At 47.7% G+C, this 22,380-nt stretch overlaps 1 protein-coding gene across 1 annotated transcript in view; it reads left to right on the top strand.

Moving 5' to 3' along the window:
* Positions 1-2,966: 2,966 nt before the first annotated feature.
* Positions 2,967-22,380, top strand: part of CCDC30 (coiled-coil domain containing 30) — a 117,271-nt gene continuing 97,857 nt past the window's right edge. Inside the window, exons 1-3 of the mRNA XM_026660120.1 lie at positions 2,967-3,041; positions 9,997-10,179; positions 16,991-17,111. Of these exons, the coding sequence (XP_026515905.1) occupies positions 3,024-3,041; positions 9,997-10,179; positions 16,991-17,111 (322 nt within the window). The 5' untranslated portion in view covers positions 2,967-3,023. The remainder of the gene's footprint in view (positions 3,042-9,996; positions 10,180-16,990; positions 17,112-22,380) is intronic.

Below are 22,380 nucleotides of genomic sequence, written 5' to 3'. Positions count from 1 at the left end.
TTTTGGTATGGGTTTGGGAGTCAGAATGGAGAAGAAGTGCTGCTTGGCCAGCAAGTCGGTAGAATCAAATGAGGTGACAACAAATGTGCAGTGGAGGAACTTAACAGGATCATGGGACTTGCACCAGAAACGCTCAGCAGCATGGGAGGGAGTGGAGGAAGCAGCTGTTGGGGTGGGCCAGGATTGGGGTTGTAGGGATGAACCACGTGGTAGGAGAGTGCTGAGTAGAAGGAGTTGTCAGCAGAGTTGAGAAGAGGGGTTGAGAAGTCTTGAATGTCGATGAATTGGAAATCACAGAAGGAGCAAATGCCAGGATGGGGTGAAGGAGATACATGAACATTGTTAAAGGAGATGAGGTGGAGATTGGAGAGGGGGAACTTGATGGCGAGACCAGAGAGTGAGTGGCTGTTTTGATGAGTAGGAGTGTTGATCCATGGCTCAGCATTGTTAGAGGTTATGGGGTTGGAAGGAACAGCAGGTTCTCAAAGATGGGAAATTGTAATAAGAGAAGAGTGGGGAGTTTGAATTGAAGAGGAAGTAGGATGGGGAAGATTTGAGGAGAATGGGGGCAGTAAAAAACAACATGGAGAAGAAGATAGAAGAAAGCAGTTTCTTTTGAGGGAAGTAAAGACGGAGAGTGGGGACGGGCTGTTGGAAGCAACAGGACTGGGAGAGAAGCTTTGAGGATGATGGGTGTGGGGAAGTGTGGGAGAAAGAGAGGCCACCACAGGATAGAGCAGCAGTGCAGGCAATGATGGTAGAGGAAATACAGGTCGCAATGGGAGCAAAAAGAACAGTGAAGAGGTCATGCATGGTGGTGGGAGAAGGGAAGGGATAATGGGAGAGCCTGGGTTGGAGGAAACATCAAAGGAGAGAGGAGGAGGTGGGCATAGGCCTGTGGGAAGATAGAGCATAAGAGGAGTGGGGAAGTAGAGAGAAAATTAGAGCTGGTGGGCAAGGAGGAAATGAAAGTGAGAAATGAGAATATGGGGTGGGGAAGGGGAAGGGAGGCAGAGATGAAGCAGCAAACGAGGAATGAGCCTGGAGGTTAGGCAGAAGAATGACAGGAATATGGATGACAAAGAGCAATTAGGAGACAAGTCACAAGGGCAGATATATCTTAATGCAGGTGTCATAGAAATTCCTGTCCGTTCCAGCTGAGGAATAAGGAGAGACAGACACAGCTAATTAAGCAAGGAGCCCTGGGAGGGGCGATCCGTTTATTTCAATTGCAATTGGGTTCGAGCTCATAAGTCAGCAAGAACAAAGAAAACACTTACACCAAAGCATTATATGCAGTTGACTATGATAATCTATCGCTCTATGATTGGCCAAAATTTGCTATCATTACCATATATAATTAGCAAGCTACATGTATCTGCCCCTCTTATGACCCTTTATTGTTCATCTACTTGCTCCCCCTTGCGTTATTTTGCAAACTAAGCAGTTAGTTATCTACAGGACGTAGGCACAGAAAGTTCCATTGTCTCCAAGTTTGGAGTTTGGCTACATTTCCTCTCGAAGGAACTTCCTAAGTTAAGACATAGCTTAGCTGTGCTGTATATCTTCCATGTGTACGTGACAAATTTGCCCCCTGGCAGTTAAGTAGAATAATTTTATATCACAGGTAATTTTTAAAATCTTTTTGACTGCTCTGCCTATTGCTGAGGTTGCTATTTATTATAGTAATACCAAGGGACCAGCCAAGAATGGAGACCCATTGTGCTGGGCACTATGCAGATAGCCCCTGCCCTGGAGAACGTCGTCTAAATAGACAAAACAGACAACGGGCAGGAGAAAAAGGTAGACCAGACAGGCGGAGTACACGATGTGACAGCCTGGAAACGTCATCAGCCTTTCTTGGGCAGGCGTCAACTGGGGAGAGGGCTCTGTGGAATGAAGCAGAGTTCTTTGTGACCAACCATTCCCCCCAAATCAGATGCTGCCTGTTTGATCTGGTTGAGGAAGGCTATTTCCCTCTACTTAGTGGACCCTGGGCATGAAACCAAAGGCAGAAACATATTTAGACCTTTGTCCAAAACAAATCCATACAAGCTAACTCTTCAGAACCAGCCCTGGGTTTTGGCAGGTGTCTTGAATCTGCGAAGGGCCAAAATTTTCCCATTGACTTCAATGGTCATAGAATTAGGACCCTACACATAAGGTATAATGTGCAGAAGTATTTGAATCCGAGAGCATAGGTGTAAGTTGGGAAACTGTAAAAAATACTATAATTCTGCAAGGCCGGCCACAAAGAGATGCCAATCTGCTTTGAAATCTGATGTAACAGAATGTAAAAAACAATAGTGAGGATGGGAGGCAGGATGAGGGTGACACTGAGACCGTGGGGCTACCATAGCTGCTGGAAGTTGGAACTAGGAGTATTGGGGTGCTGCTGCACCCCCTGGCTTGAGGTGGTTTCCATCATAGCCAGCATTTACAGTTTGGTTCAATGGTTCTCCGCAGCCCACTATACAAATTGTTCCAGCACCCCGGGGGCGACAGCTGTTAGCTACGTGTACAGCTTGATTGTTTCAAATTATATGATTTAAAAAATAAGTTAGTGTCTTCCTATGAACGTAGCACAATGGGACCCAATCCTGGCTGGGGCCTCTGGGTGTTATTCCTGCAAGGGAAACGCCCTATTCCTGTGTTGGCAGAGACGGGGTATGGTGGGTGTCCCTGGGGCGCTGCATGACCCTCGGGGGGACTGGGACGGGGGAGCGCACTGGGAGTGGAGCTATAGCTGGGGCTGGGGCCCCGGCAGGGAAGGCGCGTAACTGAGGCAACGGGGTGGACGGTTCCAAGAGCAGGCTGATTGTGGCAGACTAGAGGCGGGGCGACCCCGCAGCGTGAGAATGGTTCGTTCCGTTGCCGTGACTCCCGCCGCTCAGACGCAAAACTTCCCGTCTGCCTCAGAAAAGAAGGTCCCGTTGCTATGACTCCCGTAGCCCCGCCCCCCCGCTGTCCCTAGCGCCGCTCCCGGGGCCCAAGCGGCCCCGGCTGCCTCCCGCCCCCGCCGCATGGAGGAGCCCGCGCGGGTGAGTGACCGCGACTGGCCCCGGCCGCCAAGAGCCCTCAGCCCGGACCGGGGGGCCGCTCCCGCCGCTGCTCGGGGCCCCTCCGCGGCGCGGGCCTCAGGCCTTTCCCCCGTGGGAGCCCAGCTAACGGGGAGCGCTCGGGCCGCGTCCGCGGGCCCCCCTGCGCCCGGCATCGCGCTGCACCCGGGACCCCTGGAGCCCCGCGGCCCCGGCATCGCGCTGCACCCGGGCCACCGTGCCCCTGGCATCGGCTGCTCCCCGCCCCTGGCATCGCCCTGCACACGCACACACCCTGCCCCCACGTCTCGCTGCAGCCCGCCCTGGGTTCCCTGCAGGCTCCAGGGTTCCCAGAGCTGTGGGCTCTTCCAGCCCCTGTTGCAGGGGGGCCCGGCCCCCAGGCAATCAGTCTTACAGACTTGCCAAGCTCTGTGTTGGTCCACAGTGTCTCTCTCACCAGCAGAAGTTGGTCCAGTACAAGGTATTACCTCACCCACCTTGTCTTGCAGATAACTTTGTTGTCAGCGGGTTCAGCCCTGCGCTGGCGCTGCCCCTTGGCATTGTTCCAACCCTGGTGCTGAGTGTCTCCGATCTTCAGCTCTCCACTCCCTGTTCGCTCCAGGTTTTAATATGTTTCACTACTCCCCTCAGGGTTACTAAATTACCATACCATGCATTTAACCGGGGACAGCTGTTGTCACATGTGGACTAGACTGTCCTTGTTCGTGCTAAGGGCAAAATCGTGTCTGAAGTTGGGCTAGATAGGAAATGTCTCATTTAAAACGTTTTCTAGCAGGATGGGTTTTTCCAGTCTAGACAAAGCCCATGTGGGCCTTCGCTGAAGCGGGCAAGCTGGCTGCAGCAGCTCAACCTGGAGAAGGTACGCTGAGCGAAACACATGGAGGTGATTTATATCAGCCCCATTTAACAAGGGACTGTGACCCCAGTGTATTGCTCGAGTACATTTTGAACAACTGCCCAATTTTTTATGTAGAGCTGTCTCTAGCAAATAGGTATAGGTATTTGCTAGGTGAGGCATAGGTATAAGTTAATAAGTAGTGCAGGAAGCCTGCAGTCTTCAAAGACTCTAAGGGTATGTCTACACTATGAAATTAGGTCGAATTTATAGAAGTCAATTTTTAGGAAGCGATTTTATACAGTCCATTGTGTGTGTCCCCACTAAGCACATTAAGTCGGCGGAGTGCGTCCACAGTACCGTGGCTAGCGTCAACTTTCGGAGCGTTGCACTGTGGGTAGCTATCCCACAGTTCCCGCAGTCTCCGCTGCCCATTGGAATTCTGGGTTGAGCTCCCAATACCTGATGGGGCAAAAACATTGTCGCGCGTGTTTTTGGGTACATGTCGTCAGTCGCCCGTCCCTCTGTGAAAGCAACGGCAAACAATCGTTTCGCGCCTTTTTTCCGTGCAGCAGCCGGTGCAGTAGGACTGCTAACCGTCGTCATCCAACCACTGCTTCCGCTGCAACTCTGCTCTCCTGGTGCCATGAATCCACCTCGCAGGTCCTCTCGTCATTCTTTATAAATATCTCTTCTCGTGGCATCCCATCGTCATCCATCACTTCCGCTGCAACTCTGCTCTCCAGCTCGTGTCTCGATAGCGAATTTCTCCATATTGTCTGTCATGGGCTCCCAGGAACGTGTGCGCAGTGCTAACTGTTGTCCTCCACCGCTTCCACTGCAACTCTGATCTCCTGCAGACGCCATACCACCGCAAGCATGGAGCCCCCTCAGCTCACCGCCACTGTTGTGAGCATTGTAAACACCTCACACATTATCCTGCAGTGTGTGCAGAACGTGCAGAAGCAGGCGAGGAGGCGACGACAGCGTGATCACGATAGTGATGAGGACATGGAGGCAACTTGGACATCATGGTGGTAATGGGGCAGGTTCATGCCGTGGAACGCCGATTCTGGGCCCGGGAAACAAGCACAGACTGGTGGGACTGCTCAGTGTTGCAGGTCTGGGATGATTCCCAGGGGCTGCAAAACTTTCGCATGCGTAAGGGCACTTTCATGGAACTTTGTGACTTGCTTTCCCCTGCCCTGAAGCGCAAGAATATCAAGATGAGAGCAGCCCTCACAGTTCACAAGCGAGTGGCGATAGCCCTCTGGAAGCTTGCAACGCCAGACAGCTACCGGTCAGTTGGGAATCAATTTGGAGTGGGTAAATCTACTGAGGGGGCTGCTGTGATCCAAGTAGCCAACGCAATCACTGAGCTGCTGCTATCAAGGGTAGTGACTCTGGGAAATGTGCAGGTCATAGTGAATGGCTTTGCTGCAATAGGATTCCTTAACTGGGTGGGGCGATAGATGGAACGCATATCCCTATCTTGGGACCGGACCACCTTGGCAGCCAGTACATAAACCGCAAGGGGTACTTTTCAGTGGAGCTGCAAGCACTGGTGGATCACAAGGGACGTTTCACCAACATCAATGTGGGATGGCCGGGAAAGGTAGATGACGCTCGCATCTTCAGGAACTCTGGTCTGTTTGACCAGCTGCAGGAAGGGACTTACTTCCCAGACCAGAAAATAACTGTTGGGGACGTTGAAATGCCTATAGTTATCCTTGGGGACCCAGCCTACCCCTTAATGGCATGGCTCATGAAGCCGTACACAGGCACCCTGGACAGTAGTCAGGAGCTGTTCAACTATAGGCTGAGCAAGTGCCGAATGGTGGTAGAATGTACATTTGGACGTTTAAAAGCACGCTGGCGCAGTTTACTGACTTGGCTAGATCTCAGCAAAACCAATATTCCAATTGTTATTGCTACTTGCTGTGTGCTCCACAATAGCTGTGAGAGTAAGGGGGAGATGTTTATGGCGGGGCGGGAGGTTGAGGCAAATCGCCTGGCCGCTGATTACGCGCAGCCGGATACCAGAGCGATTAGAAGAGCACAGCCGGGTGCGCTGCGCATCAGAGAAGCTTTGAAAACCAGTTTCATGACTGGCCAGGCTACGGTATGACAGTTCTGTTTGTTTCTCCTTGATGAAAATCCACCCCCTTGGTTCACTCTACTTCCCTGTAAGCCAAACTCCATCCCCCCTTTGATAACCGCTTGCAGCGGCAATAAAGTCATTATTGTTTCAAAATCATGCATTCTTTATTAATTCATCACACAAATAAGGGGATAACTGCCAAGGTAGCCCGGGAGGGGTGGGGGAGGAGGGAAACACCGGGTGGGGTTGTGGATGAGGGGAGGAGGGAAGGACAAGGCCACACTGCACTTCAAAATGTATTGAATGCCAGCTTTCTGTTGCTTGGGCAGTCCTCTGGGATGGAGTGGTTGGGTGCCCGGAGGCGCCCCCCCCCTCCCCCGCGTTCTTGGGCGTCTGGGTGAGGAGGTTATGGAACTTGTGGAGGAGGGCAGGCGGTTACACAGGGGCAGCAGCGGTGGTTTGTGCTCCTGCTGCCTTTCCTGCAGCTCCACCAGACGCCGGAGCATATCAGTTTGATCCCCCAGTAGCCTCAGCATTGCATCCTGCCTCCGCTCATTGCGCTGCCACCATCTCTCTTCTTGCTCCCACCAGCTCTCATCTCATTCGTCCCTTCTGTCCTCGCTTTCATTTTCTGCCCTCCTGGACTCTGACATTATTTGCCTCCACGCATTCTGCTGAGCTCTTCCAGTGCGGGAGGACTGCATGAGCTCAGAGAACATTTCATCACGAATGCGGTTTTTTTGCCTTCTTATCTGCGCTAGTCTCTGGGACGGAGATGATAGGGATAGCGTTGAAATATTTGCAGCTGCGGGAGGAAAAAAAGGGAGAGTAGTATTTAAAAAGACACATTTTAGAGAACAGTGGGTAGACTCTTTCACGGTGAACCAAGCTGTTAACATTACATAGCACGTGCTTTCAGTACAAGGTCGCATTTTGCCTCTTATATTGAGGGCCTGCCGGTCTGGTGTGTGAGATCACATACGCAGGGCCGGGCAACAGAATTCAGCTTGCAGGCAGCCATGGTAAGCCACAGTCTTTCAGCTTCTTCAACCTTCAAAACATGTGGGAATGGTTTCAAACAGCAGCGGCCTCCTTTCCCATACGAAGCACCCGTTGCGTTGGCCATTTAAAAGGAGGGGCTATACTGGCCGCGAATGCATCCCAACTCTTCAGGGCAAATTAATAATTAAACATGCTTGCTTTTAAACCATGCATTATACTTACAAAGGTACACTTACCAGAGGTGCCTTCTCCGGCATCATGGTCCGTGAGCCCGTGTTGGGAGGGTATTGGCTCTAGGGTGATAAACAGTTCCTGGCTGTTGGGGAGAATGGTTTCTCCGCTTGCATGCTGTGCACTATCCTCATCCTCCTCCACCTCCTCATTTTCCTTGTCCCCAAAATCCACATCCTTGTCGCATGAGACTCCCCCCTTGCAGGTGTCCATGGACAGAGGTGGGGTAGTGGTAGGGGCGCCCCCTAAAATTTCATGCAGCTCATCATAGAAGCGACATGTCTGGGGCTCTGACCCGGAGCGGCCGTTTGCCTCTTCGGTTTTTTGGTAGGCTTGCCTGAGTGTCTTAATTTTCATGTGGCACTGCTGCGGGTCCCTGTTTTAGCCTCTGTCCATCATGCCCTTGCAGATTTTTTTCAAATATTTTGGCATTTCGTCTTTTGGAACGGAGTTCTGATAGCACGGATTCGTCTCCCCAAACAGCGATCAGATCCAGTACCTCCTGATCGGTACATGCTGGAGCTCTTTTGCGATTCTGGGACTGTATGGTCACCTGTGCTGATCAGCTCTGCATGGTCACCTGTGCTGATCAGCTTTCCACGCTGGCCAAACAGGAAATGAAATTCAAAAGTTCCCGGGGCTTTTGCTGTGTACCTGGCTAGTACATCTGAGTTGAGAGTGCTGTCCAGAGCGGTCACAATGGAGCACTCTGGGATAGCTCCCGGTGGCCAATACTGTCGAATTGCATCCACACTACCCCAAATTTGACCCAGCAGGGTCGATTTTAGCGCTAATCCCCTCATCAGGGAGGAGTACAGAAATCAATTTTAAGAGCCCTTTAAGTTGACAAAAATGGCTTCGTTGTGTGGACGGGTGCAGGGTTAAATCGATCTAACGCTGCTAAATTCAACCTAAACTCGTAGTGTAGACCAGGGCTAAAACAGTAGCTTAGCCAGATTGAAGTATAAGCCCAAAAGCCTTAGGCCTGGGCTACACTAGCGGGGGTGGGGTTCGAACTAAGATACGCAACTTCAGCTACGCGAATTGAAGTCGAAGTATCTTAGTTCGACTTACCTGGCCGTCCTCACGGCGGCGAGTCGACTGCCGCGGCTCCCCCGTTGACTCCACTTACTCCTCCTGCCGAGGTGGAGTACGGGGGTCGATTAGCGGATCGATACATTGAACACTACCTGCCGATCCGACGGATAGTATAGACGTACCCTTAGCATAAGTCTTAGCATAAGCAGCTAACCAGGAGTAACCCTGGATCATAAGATATCATAAGATATCATGAGATAGAATGTTGTAATAAACAAGTATGATTAAACTGATAGGTAACTGCTGGATGCCAGTTGATTCTAGTTTTGGATATTTTAAGATAGGAACATCACCAGCAGATGTTCAACCACAAGAATGCAATGGCAACCAATTGATATATATACTAATAAGCTTGAGGTAAATGGCATAATAACGTATCAGAGGAGGGCACCCTCAACATTATTAGGGTGAGGAAGTTTAGATATGGAGAGAGGATGCCAGACATCTTTATGAATATTCATGGCTGCCATGTAACCCTATAATTTCAGCCTACCCTCTTGGGATCTTCTTGGCATGCCAGAGATAGGACCACTCATCTAATTGATCATAGATATCCGCAAGAGATGGTGTACAAATGCCATGCTGCAGGAAGTCTTGACCATTCTGTATTATCTCTACCCATTTTGCTTTGGAGTGTTTGTGATTTGCTAATTGTCTTAATAAAAACATTACAATCAAGAGGCCTTTCCTAAGTGTGAATGTCTTTCACATGAGCATCAGGGTCCTCATAGTAACTCTGGGTCTGATCTTGAAGCAGGACCCTTCCAAACACAGAATGCTAACTTAATCAGGATACTGATTAACATACAATCAATAGATCAGGAAACACCTGTCTTTCTTTAAAATTTCCAAAATTGGTTAGCTGGGAGCTGCTATCAGCCGTTATTAAGTGATTGCAGAAATCCTTGAGTTTTGGAATAGAATCCAAACAAGTGTATAGTATGTGAGTCTGGTAATCTCTATGGTATATTTTTGAATCGCTTCCCATAACGGGACATAAGGGCAAGGATCCTCATATCCCAAATCTCTCTCATCAGACAAGAGTAATCAAATTTGATATGATTAAATGCCTTTGGGAGTCATATGCTTCCATCACATTAGTTTTATTTGTTTTCTGCACTGCCATTAAGTGCACATTAATTACAACTTAACTTTTACTGGTTCAGAAATATTATGCCCACACAAATCTTTCCCAGGAGGAAATGTTTTAGATCAGGGGTGGCCAACCTGTGGCTCCGGAGCCACATGCGGATCTTCAGAAGTTAATATGCGGCTCCTTGTATAGGCACTGACTCCGGGGCTGGAGCTACAGGCGCCAACTTTCCAATGTGCCGGGGGGTGCTCTCTGCTCAATCCCTGGCTCTGCCACAGGCCCTGCCCCCACTCCACCCCTTCCCGCCCCCTCCTGAGCCTGCCGTGCCCTCGCTCCTCCCCCCTCCCCTCCAGAGCCTCCTGCACGCCACAAAACAACTGCTCGGGAAGGGGAAGGCACTGATCGGTGGGGCTGCCGGTGGGTGGGAGGCACTGGGAGTGGGGGTGGGGGAGCTGATGGGGGGGCTGCTGATGTATTACTGTGGCTCTTTGCCAATGCTCATTGGTAAATTCTGGCTCCTGTTGGCCACCCCTGTTTTAGATGACGTAGGTTAAGTTTTGATGATTTATTCTGACAGGAAAAAGTACAGGTGGAAGACATACTTGAGAGGCTCAAGGAAGAAGGAATCGACCCTTCAGCTTCTGCAGATGAGCAACTTTGTTATGTTTGGCAATTATTCCTGTGTAATGAAGACAAGTTACGGTCTGCTAGTCAGGACTTAGAGAACCTTAGACAACAGCAAGCAGAAGAAATGAGAGAGGTAAGAACTAATTGACATTCGAGTAATCTTCATAAATATTTGTGCTTTCCATTAGGATTTCACTTTTAACCAGTTACTGATCCAGGAGAGGACCTTCCCTCTTATCCCATGACTGCTTACTTTGCTTAAGAGCTTTTGGTGAGGGACCTTGTCAAAAGTTTTCTAAAAGGCCACATACACTATATCCACTGGATCACCCTTGTCCACGTGTTTGTTGACACCCTCAAAGAATTCTAATAGAGTGGTGAGGCATGATTTCCCTTTACAAAAGCCATGCTGACTCTTCCCCCAACAAATCATGTTCAGCTATGTGTCTGATAATTCTGTTCTTTACTATTGTTTCAACCAATTTGTCTGGTACTGAAGTTAGGCTTACTTGCCTGTAACACTGCTCTACAGCCAAAATGCTTCTGAAATAAATGTAGTCAAACTTTACTAATTCTGGGTCACTGAGAATGAAAATGATGCTTAAAATTGTTGATTGGCTCTAGTTTTCAAGATATGCTATTGGGTCAGTATATACGACCCTTGACTTGGGAATGGCGGAGGATAAGTGAGTTATAAAGGGAAGGGATCTCAATTTAAACCAGAAATGACTAAAATACATCTTTGACTGGATCTATGAATAAAACTATGACTGGGTTTGGACAGTACTTGCTTTTTAGGCAAAACAATGAATGATGCAATCTGAAGCTGGTATTGCGTCATACATGATATGAATTGCATCATGTTATTCCTAGAAGTCATGGATGATGCAATCATAACGAAGCTTACATCACTCTGCTGAACAAATTGCCCTATATCAGCTCTAGAAATCATACAGTGTCGTGCTCTCTTATTTGTCAGTGTTTGATTTTGCAAAGGGACACATTTCTGTTTAGCCAAAGTGAGCAGAGATGCCTCGTACTTGTGTGAACAGTGCAGATAACTTCTGCTATGTTTGCGGTGAAGTGACTTTTGCATCACAAAAGCGCAGTATAACCACTATGGTTAAGAAAGCCTATCACCTTTATTTTGGCTGCAAAATTGGAGATCAGGACAAGAGGTGGGCCCCACACATATGCTGCAACACTTGTGCAACAAATCTTCACCAGTGGTTGAACAGGAAAAGGAAATCTATGCCTTTTGCATTGCCAATGATTTGGAGAGAGCCAACAGATCATACCAGCAATTGTTACTTCTGCATGGTGCCTCCAGTTGGGAAAGGTGTGTCAAAGAAGAAAAAGTGGACTGTGCATTATCCAGGTTTCCTTCATATGGACTGCATGACCAACTGGAATTGATGGCAAAACATTGCCATTATGCAGTAAAACAGCTTTAAGACTCGTCTTCGATGAATCAATGAACCCCCAGTACCTCACGGAGAAGGACTGCCGGTTCCTGATGCACCAGAATCATTCTCACTTGAGTCAGACGAGGAAGAGGAAGAGGATGAAACTTCTGGTCCTGAACCATCAATGTCACAGGACCCACATTTTCTCCCATCCTCCTCCTCTGAACCACACCTCATAACACAAGGTGAACTGAATGACCTTGTCAGGGATTTGGAACTACCCAAGAGTAAGGCAGAGCTGTTGGGCTCCAGACTACAGCAGTGGAATCTCCTGGCAGGTGATGTTAGGGTTTCCATGTTCCGTGACCGTCAAAAGGATCTTGTCCCATTCTTCTTCATGGAAGGTGATCTTGTAGCCTGCAACAACATCGATGGTGTGATGGCAGCCCTCAACATCGTTCACGATCCAGATGAGTGGAGACTGTTCATTGATTCATCGAAGACGAGTCTTAAAGCTGTTTTACTGCATAATGGCAATGTTTTGCCATCAATTCCAGTTGGTCATGCAGTCCATATGAAGGAAACCTATGACAACATGAAACAACTTTTGAGGTGCATAAACTATGACCAACATCAGTGGCAGCTTTGTGGCGATTTGAAGGTTGTTGCTCTCTTGCTTGGTCTGCAGACTGGATACACAAAGTACTGCTGTTTTCTCTGCGAATGGGATAGTCGTGCAAGAGATTCCCACTACATCAAGAAAGATTGGCCACTCCGACAGTCATTGGAGCCTGGGAGGAAAAGTGTTCAGCATCCACCACTTGTTGAATCAAGGAAGATTTTGTTACCACCCTTACACATCAAGCTGGGTCTGATGAAGAACTTTGTCAAGGCCATTGACAAAACACAAGCAGCTTTCAAGTACCTCCGTGGAAAATTTCCAAGGTTAAGTGAAGCTAAGATAAAGGAAGGTGTCTTTGTTGGTCCTCAGATTCGTGAACTTCTTCGAGATGATGCATTTGACCATGCACTGCGTGGCAAGGAAAAGACGGCATGGAAAGCCTTCCAGTTAGTGGCAATAAATTTTTTCGGAAACAACAAGGCAGACAACTACAGGTTGTTGGTGGCAGGGCCGGCTCTGGCTTCTTTGCTGCCCCAGGCAAAAAAGCCTCCCGCCGCCCCCCCGCAGGGGAGGGCGGCGAGCCCCGCCGGGGCTCCGCTTTCCCTGGCGGCCAGAGGCAGTGCCGGGGGGAGGGCGGAGAGCCCCGCCGGGGCAGCGCCGGGGGGAGGGCGGCGAGCCCGGCCGGGGCTCCGCTCTCCCCGGCGGCCAGAGGCAGCACCGGGGGGAGGGCGGGGAGCCCGGTCGCGGCCCCGCTCTCGGGCCGGAGCGCCGCGCCGCCCCGCCCCCCTCCAGGTGCCGCCCCAAGCACCAGCTTGGTGGGCTGGTGCCTGGAGCCGGCCCTGGTTGGTGGAAAACCTCCTCAAGGCATACAAAAGCCTTGATTGCAACATGTCACTAAAGATACATTTTTTGCACTCTCATCTAGATTTTTTTCCACCGAACTGCGGAGCAGTGAGCGACGAGCACGGCGAGCGATTTCACCAGGACATTGCAACAATGGAGAAACGCTATCAGGGCAAATGGAGCCCATCAATGCTTGCAGACTATTGCTGGACAGTGACAAGAGATACTCCATTTAATGAATACAAGAGACAAGCCAAGAAGCGCCGAGTAGACACTGAATAGGACTAAACTATGTACATAATAGTTTTTTGCCTTTTGTTTCATAATAAATTTTATTTAGATAACCCTTTTGCTGATTTTTAAAGTGTTACATAAACAGGACAGGTGAAATATTATCATGTAAAGCAACCATAAACACATGAAAAGACCTAAGTTTACAATTTATGATTAAAACTCTACTATCTACACAATATACATAGACATAAAATGTAAAAACTTAAATATCTTAGAAACAGTAGCCAATCAGTTGTTTTAATTGTCATATTTGAATTCAGCACATCAAAATACATAATAAATAGCACAATTTATCTCTGAAGCAGACGACTTCTCAAAAATTGTAGACCAGTGTAATTTGCCAGGATCGCCTCTGGAGCCTTTTTTAAAAATTGGTGTTTACATTAGCTGTCATCCAGTCTTCTGTTGTAGAAGCTGATTTAAATGATAGGTTACATACTATACTTACTAGTTCTGCAATTTCATATTTGAGTTCCTTCAGAACTCTTGGGTGAATACCATCAAGTCTTGGTGACTCAGTACTATTTAATTTATCAGTTCGTTACAAAATCTCTATCAACACCTCAGTCTGAGACAGTTCCTCAGATTTGTCACCCAGAAAGAATGTCTCAGGTGTGCGAATCTCCCTCACATCCTCTGCAGTAAAGACTGATGCAAAGAATTCATTTGGTTTCTTCACAATGGCCTTGTCTTCCTTGAGTGACCCATTAGCACAATTGTCCAGTGGCCCCACTGAGTGTTTGGCAGGCTTCCTACTTCTGATGTATTTAAATAATTTTTTGCTGTTAGTTCTTGTCTTTTGCTAGTTGCTTTTCAAATTCTTTTTTGGCCTGCCTAATTATACTTTTACACTTGACTTGCCAGAGTTTATGCTCCTTTCTATTTTCCTCAGTAGGATTTGACTTCCAATTGTTAAAGGATGCCTTTTTGTCTCTATGAGCATTGTTTGTTAGCAGGATAAAATTAAAAATGGATTCATTTTAATTATCAGATCACTCAGTGCTAATTAGCAACGGATTGCATATGAGTTACTCTAAATTAGGGATAATAGTGCTTTTTTACTGACTTAATGGATAATGCCAAATTGTATTTAGAAAGATTACAAAATCCAGCATAGGTTTATGCAGCAAGAGTTCAGTTAGTTGATGGGCAGCTTTAGCTATCTTAGGGCTTGTCTACATTACCCGCTGGATCGACGGGCAGCGATCGATCCAGCGGGGGTCGATTTATTGCGTCTAGTCTAGAAACGATAAATTGACTGCCAAGCGCTCTCCTGTCGACTCCGGTACTCCGCTGGATCGACAGGCAGCGATCGATCCAGCGGGGGTCGATTTATCGCGTCTAGTCTAGAAACGATAAATTGACTGCCAAGCGCTCTCCCGTCGACTCCGGTACTCCACCAGGGCGAGAGGCACAGGCGGAGTCGACGGGAGAACGTCAGTGAAGACACTGCGGTGAGTAGATCTAAGTACGTCGACTTCAGCTCCACTATTCACGTAGCTGAAGTTGCGTAACTTAGATCGATCCCTCCCCCAGTGTAGACCAGGCCATACTCTCTGTGTCACCTCCAGTTAGGTGTCCAGAGTCACCTGACATTTGATATACATAACATTGTGCAATATTTCTGTGATGTCACCACCACTTTCCTGACTAGCCAAGAGATGAAGGAAAGCATTGCTGAAAACTAGGAAATACAGTGTTAAGGTACACGCCCGCATCATCAGAACTTTGCCCTCTTTGAGCATTGCTCCATATCACACATGCTCATCTCTGCCTCTTCACTGTAAAGGAAAAGAGCTACCTGCACCTGCCTTGCACTCAAACACGTAGCCTTGTCTCCCGACCGAATACCGCACTTGTGAAATTAAATTACGGTACTGATTCACATAGGATACCATCTAAATCTATATTTTCCTTTACCCATCATTAAACCTATGGACTGCTCTCATATCCCACCCTACCGACAATTCCTGGGGGAAGGCACAGGAGGGGAGCGGGGGAGGTGTCTTGAGACAACCTACACAATTTTGCAATAAGATGATGCAGGCTACATTCTCAAGATACATATACCTCCCTTTCCTTTACTCGCACACATGGGCTGGGCCCAAAATCAGTCACAGCTCTGTGATGCTCCTAAAACGAATCCCCATCTCCTCAGCTCAAAAACACACTTCTACCAACCTGCCCCACCAACACCTCCACGAGTCAGACCATTCACTACAACTATAGCTCTCACACTGAATGCAGTTGCAATGCATGCAGTAACTCCCAGTGGCAATTGCCAGCTTGGGGATAGGGGCAGAGTTAAGGGTACATGGGCATATACTTTAACTTTGTATTTCCTGGTTTTCTGAAGTTTGAGTTTTGTTGAACTTGACGTTCTGGAGCTGTCCCCGGGAAACCTTAACTCTGCATTCACAAAGGTTTTTTTTTTTTTTAATTTAATTAACATAGGAGAAATTGAAAACAAAAAATGTTGTGTTAAGCTCACGGGTTTCAAAGTGAGGAAGTGGCTATGGAAAATGGCACTGTGGGTTTCCAAGCTTGTGACTCATTTAATTCCATATAAAAAGTCTGTGCAGTTGACAAGTACAAGATGGCTGTACTAGCCCCACAGATCACTCTGGGCATTGAAAATCAACGGTTCTTTCCATCTCGCACATAGCCTAATTAGAGAGGCAAGCTGGTCATGCAGGCACTCCATAGTTAAGGCTGCAATCAATGTTCCATTATAAGGCTTATTTTTACTCCCTATATGTGGGTGATCCCCATTCTGCTTTGAATGGGAATTGGCCATATGGACCTCTATTCTTGGCACAAATATGGCCTGGCCTGCATGCTCAGAATTTTCTAGAATGTACCATCCGTTGGGGCCACTCACGCCCCATCTCCTCCTCTTACGTAGGGTTTGGAGGGTGGCTCTAAACCCTCTTCAACTCCTTCTGGCTGCCAAAGCTGCAGTTTGGTTGGAGTATAGTTCAGTGTCAATGCTTCCCCCCCCCCCCCATCAGTTCTGTCCTTTGGTTGCCTCTTTGGGTCCTGTTTTTCATAGTTAGCTAGCTAGTAACTCAGACTGTAGCTTAGACTTTAAACACGGTGACCTGGTCCACACTACCCCCCCACTTCGGACTAAGGTACGCAAATTCAGCTACGTTAATAACGTAGCTGAATTCGAAGTACCTTAGTCCGAACTTACCGCAGGTCCAGACGCGGCAGGAAGGCTCCCCCGTCGATGCCGCGTACTCCTCTCGCCGAGCTGGAGTACCGGCGTCGACGGCGAGCACTTCCGGGATCGATCCGGGATTGATTTATCGCGTCTAAACCAGACGCGATAAATCGATCCCAGAACATCGATTGCCTGTCGTCGGACCCTCCGGTAAGTGTAGACGTACCCTGTGTGTTTAAAACACGCACACAGGTACACACAAAAAGGCGCATGCACACATGCATATGCACACACCAGGGTTTTTGGTGTCCATGCTGTTGTGCGCCTCCCTGGGCTATTTCCCTTTCCCTAACGTTGGGCCTTTCAGTCAATTTTAGTGACCCCTCAGGAGAGAGAAATGAATAGAGCCTTTGTAGTCACAAAATCCTTAAACTTTTAAAGAACACAACAAAGTGCTACTCTGTGAGTGTTTCATTTCTTCCTGGCAGAAGTGCATTGGGGGTCATATAGTAACTTCTGAGGGTACTATGTGAGCTAGTGATGCTAATGACTTGTTTGTAAATGAAAGTCACACATCCAAAGTTTGAAATCTTGTTGCTCTCTTTGTTTCTAGGTGGAGAATTACGTGGGCCACGTCCGTAGCCTCACAGCAGAGCGAGACGCTTTCACCACTGAGTTTGAAAAAGAAAATGAACAACTCAGAATTGAGTTTACACAACTGCAACTCCAGCAGGGTAATCCCTCTCTCCTTTCTCTGAAAGCGCTTCAGTATTTGTGCTGTAACAAATGTCAGGGACTACAGGTTATTCAGGGAAGCTGGCTGAGTGCTGCCTTGTAGGAAACAAGAGTGATTTCTTCTTGTACTTTAGAGAACAAAATGTTATAGATAAGTCTGTGTAATATACAGTTATCTAGGGAGACAGAATGTATGTATAAATTATTGTATACCATTAAAATTAAATTTTAAATCAGTTTAGAAATACTGGTCTTTATTTCGTTCTCTCCATTCAGTGAATGGGGTTGCTGCCTCTTTCAGTGTGGCTGCAATTTTAATTATATTTCCAAGAGGCACTCAGTTTGCAGAACAGAACAGAATCAGCTGCACCACTAGAAAGAGCAGGAGAACAGACATTCAGAGTTGTTATAAAGTAATGTATTTATTCAGTTAACCAAAAGGGGTCCAGTCCTGCTCCCACTGAAGCCAATGAGTTTTGTCATTGATTTCAGTCAGAATGGGATCAGGCTCAGAGTTTACTTTAAAATAACTTTGAAAGACCTGGTGTCTTTCTAATAGTGACTTATTCTCAGCCCTGATAGATGATGTTACAATTTCACAATGTCAGTTTATGTTAGCTTCTTAATTATGTTTAATAGAATTATTGTGTTCATATTTCAGTTTCTGTGAGTAATGGTCCTGTTTCCTAAACCCCTGCGATCACTTCCAACAGGGATAATTTTATGCTTTTTTAGTGACGGCTTTTCTTTGTAATTCTGCTGGATATTATGTGTAAATACTTTTCATAGCCCGCTGCAGTTTTCCTTAACTTTTCTTTTTGTGACTGGTGTGTGTTGGACCGGTGAGTAAAAGGGGAGTGATGCATACACAGTAGTGCCGTTTCTGTGCAGCAGAGAGTGGAGAGGTGTCAGGAGCCTGATTCTTTGCCCTGCTCTTGGCAATCTGAGGGTTTCAGGAAGTGCTTTTGGTGCAGTTGGCTTGGCAGGGCCGTAGCAACAAAGAACGTGGCCCCCTCCGAACGGTGGCCCCCTCCGAACATATGTCCGGGCGGGGCCCCTTACAATGCAGAAAGTGGAATGCGGTATTTATTTTGCCACTTTTAGGGGCCCCCTTCCTTGCGGGGCCCCCTCCGGTCGGAGGGTACAGAGGGCGCTCGCTACGCCTCTGTGGCTTGGATAGATAAAGACATTCTGACTACTAATGGAGTGAGATTTTTCAGGACAGGAGCAGACTTGTAGCTTTACGGTATGTGTATCAGATAAGGCACCTGGAGGATTTCTGCTGCCTGTCCAAACTGAAGGGAAAACCACATCTGGCCTAGTGGACTCAGGATGTAGCCAGACACCAGTCTGAGGGGATCTGATACTAGCAGACCACTTGCTAAACACATATCTGTTGTTTCATTTGTACTTGGAGATGCAAAGCCTCATCCCACTCCTATTGTTGTCATGTGGATGGGGAATCGTGAAGAGGAGATTCCAGTAGAAATCTCAAGAACCTTACCCAGACTGATGGTGATTGGATGAGACTGGAAGCATTTCTGGGACTTACTGGATTCAGCTATTGCCCTACAGTCAGGACCCAGACAAGAAGGAGAGAGCCCGCCCGAGGGATTTATGCTTGCACTCCCCCTGGTGGACTCAGATCTTTGTAAAGTTTGGTTCTGTCCTTGGAAGTCCAGAAGCTGGAAATGGAAGGCAGGGTGAATCTGAATCACACTAGGGAAGGGAAAATGAAATGGCCACCTCAGATGAGAACGGGGGAAGTACTTCCACTGATCACGGCAATGAGAATGTGGCTACCACAGGGGTACAAGAGGGACCACTAAACCAAACACCACATATCTCCTGGAAAGAGTTGCCCACAGAGATCTTTATTGGCTGGGGATTAACGTTGTGTCCCACATGTTAAGAGGTATGGCAGCTACTGAAGGTAAAACCACCTGTACTACAGACCAACTGGTGGAGTGATTTCACCATACCCTGAAATTAATGCTCCAGAAATTTGTGGAAACAGATGCAAAAGATGGGGATAGGTTATTGCCATATCTTTGCAATCTGTGAGATATCCCACACGTCCACAGGACTTTCTCCTTGTTTTTGTATGGGCAGTGACCACAAGGAGAGCAGGATCTCATAGTTAAGGATGGAAGGGTCCCCCCTCTTGCAGAACCATTGTAATGCAATGCATCCTTTGCATGATGGAACAACTGGTCACGCTGGGGCACTTGGCATTAGAGACTCTATCTAGAACCTGTCACAGTTATGGGGCAAACTGCTCCTCTGACCCCTCCAGGTGTCTCTGAATCCATCCCCTCTAGGTCTTGGGGTAATTCTACCCCATTTTCCCACTTGGTGGGTTGCGCAGTCCCCCATGTATCAACCATGATCGCCACAGTAGGTCTGGCTTAGGCTCAGACCCTGCAGTTCTGTTCCCACCGGGGCTATGATGTTACTTTAAAGCAGGCTGCTTGGTTACAGGATACCAAAGTAATATTTATATAGAAAAAATGTTCTCTCTGAAATGCTCATCTTAAAAAGAATACACTAGCCTTGGATCTGGTTACCAGCAGATTTCCCCCCAACACTGGAATCTCTAGAGAGGGACTGTTCTTGCCACCCCTTTTGGTCTACTTCAGTTCACCTTGGCGTCTTTTGTGTTGCGCAAAGCACCTACCACATTCCCGTGATTCACGGATTATGTGTTGGAGCAGCTGGGCTCACAACCTACCTAAAAAGTGCAGATTCAGGAATCAAGAATTAAATACCTAAGCTGCTAGGTTGGGAACGGATGCATTCAGCCCTTGAAGGACACAGTAGAGGCCCTGAAGAATTGGTTAGTTTCTACCACAAAGAAACAACTGTGGGCACTTCTGGTGGTTAGCAGGATATTACAGACTATTTGTAGCCCAATTTGCTGTCCTAGCCACTCCATTAACTGAACTGATGAAGCAGTTGTTTCCAAAACTGGTGAATGGGACTGATCAGCATGAAAGAGGCTTCAGTCATTTGAAAGACATTTTATGCTCCCAGCCTATAATATTACACTCCCCAATTCTGATCACTCATTTGTGTGACAACTAGGTTTGGGGGCTGTTCTCTCACAAGAGTTTGAAGGGGAGCATTCTGTCCTATACCTAAGTCACAAGCTTTTTGCCTGGAAAAACTCTGTGTTCCACCACCAAGGAATGTCTAGTAGTTTAACGGGCAGTGGGTACACTATATTACTACCTCATGGGTAGTCACTTTAGTCACTGGTCACGTGCCTTTATGGTGGTTCGAAGCTATGAAAGACATAAACAGTGGAATCACCTGCTGGTACCTGGCCCTACAGCCCTTTGTCCTTCTGGCCTGGTACTAACCTGGGAAACCAATGCAATTTTTTCCCCCCTGGGTAAAGTCTGGAGAGCAGGACCATGGGATTGCTCTGAGGAGAGTGTAAAAGGATGGTGGTGTGTAATGGTTATGGTATACTGGCTCTTTAAAGTCAGAGGGGGAAGTTCTAGACAGGGCAGGCAGACTATCCCATTCCAGGAGTTCTGGTGCAGACAAACCCAGGGAAGGATAGCGACAGATGCTGAGAGAGAGGGTGTGGTCTTGGGATGACGGTATCTGGGAAAACCCCAGGCTACTATTTTGTTTAGGACCTGGGGCCAGGAGCCTTGTAGTATGTGGGAGGGAGGGGGCAGAGCTCCCTTCTCTCAGCCAATCAGGATGAGTTCTGGGAAGGCGGGAGAAAGAGACTGGTAGGAAGAGGATCTGCTAACCTCTCCCAGGCTTGGGAGGGGGAGAGTGAGGGTTGGTCTATGCTACGGGGGGAGGGGGAGAGAGGAGGATTGATCTAAGTTATGCAACTTCAGCTACATGAATAACGTAGCTGAAGTCGACGTACTTAGATCTACTTACCGTGGTGTCTTCACTGCGGTGTGTCGATGGGAGATGCTCTCCTGTCGATTCCCCTTGCGCTTCTCGTTGAGGTGGAGTACCAGAGATCGGCGGTTGATTTATCGTCTCTATACTAGACACGATAAATCGACCCCCGCTGGATCAATCGCCGCCCATTGATCCGGCCGGTAGTGTAGACAAGCCCTAAGACTGAGCTGCTTTGACTTTGCTTCCAAGCTGTGGAGGAGCCCTGGGAAAATGGCACCTCCTCAGGGACTCCATTTTGTTGTGATGAGTTACCCCCCGCCCCTCCAAGTTTTGTTTGTTTGAGAGGCCTTTGCAGCCAGCTTGGGCAGAGCTGGGAGGAGGTAATTTACAGGCCATCGGGGAGAGGCTGGCGAAGGGTCACAGTGTGCAACAAGAAATGAGTTTTTATAAAACCAATAGGAAAGTTTCCATCATTTAAAAAATGCCAGTGAAAACAGTTGTTATTAAACAAGTAAATATTCCCCTGCAGGATTTGAAATCCAAACATTGCAGTACTAAGGACCTGATATACAGGAGGTCAGACTAGATCAGTGGTTTTCAACCTTTTTTCATTTGTGGACCCTTAAAAAATTTCGAATGGCGGTGCGGACCCCTTTGGAAATTCATCCTGTGGTCCACAGACCCCAACCATAAAAGTCTTAGACTGAAAACGGACTGACCAGAATTCAGCTATAAATGCTGCATGTACTCAGTACTGCATTCGATGCAGCGTGAGAAAGGGCGCTAAACTGTGGGTTCTATGGGAATGACAACACTTCCAAGGTTTTGACCCGTGGGTGGAGATATTCACAGACTTTCATTGATCAGAAAAACGGAATGCCTTTTCTGGGATCTGAAACTTTATTTTCATAGGTTTCAGAGTGGTAGCCATGTTAGTCTGTATCAGCAAAAAGAACGAGGAGTACTTGTGGCACCTTAGAGACTAACAAATATATTTGAGCATAAACTTTCGTGGGCTAAAACCCACTTCAAGAAACTCTCTGAAAAAGCACAGAACAAATCCGCACAGATACACCCCTAATACCCGGGCCAGGGGTATTCTATCTGCTACCCAAGATGCGTAAACCTGGAAATCCTGGACGCCCCATCATCTCAGGCATTGGCACCCTGACAACAGGATTGTCTGGCTATGTAGACTCTCTCCTCAGGCCCTACGCTACCAGTACTCCTAGCTATATTTTCCCCCCTACTGTTACTCACACCTTCTTGTCAACGGTTGGAAATGGGCCATCCTGATTATCACTACAAAAGGATTTTTTTCTTCTGCTGATAATAGCTCACCTAATAGCTCACCTTAATTAATTACCCTTGTTACAGTTGGTATGGCAACACCCA

The sequence above is a fragment of the Terrapene carolina genome, unplaced genomic scaffold (genome assembly GCF_002925995.2).
Source record: "Terrapene carolina triunguis isolate 2854851 unplaced genomic scaffold, T_m_triunguis-2.0 Scaffold714, whole genome shotgun sequence".
Lineage (NCBI taxonomy): Eukaryota > Metazoa > Chordata > Testudines > Emydidae > Terrapene > Terrapene triunguis.
The sequence above is the reverse complement of the archived record's forward strand: the minus strand, read 5'-3'. Positions and strand labels throughout refer to the sequence as shown.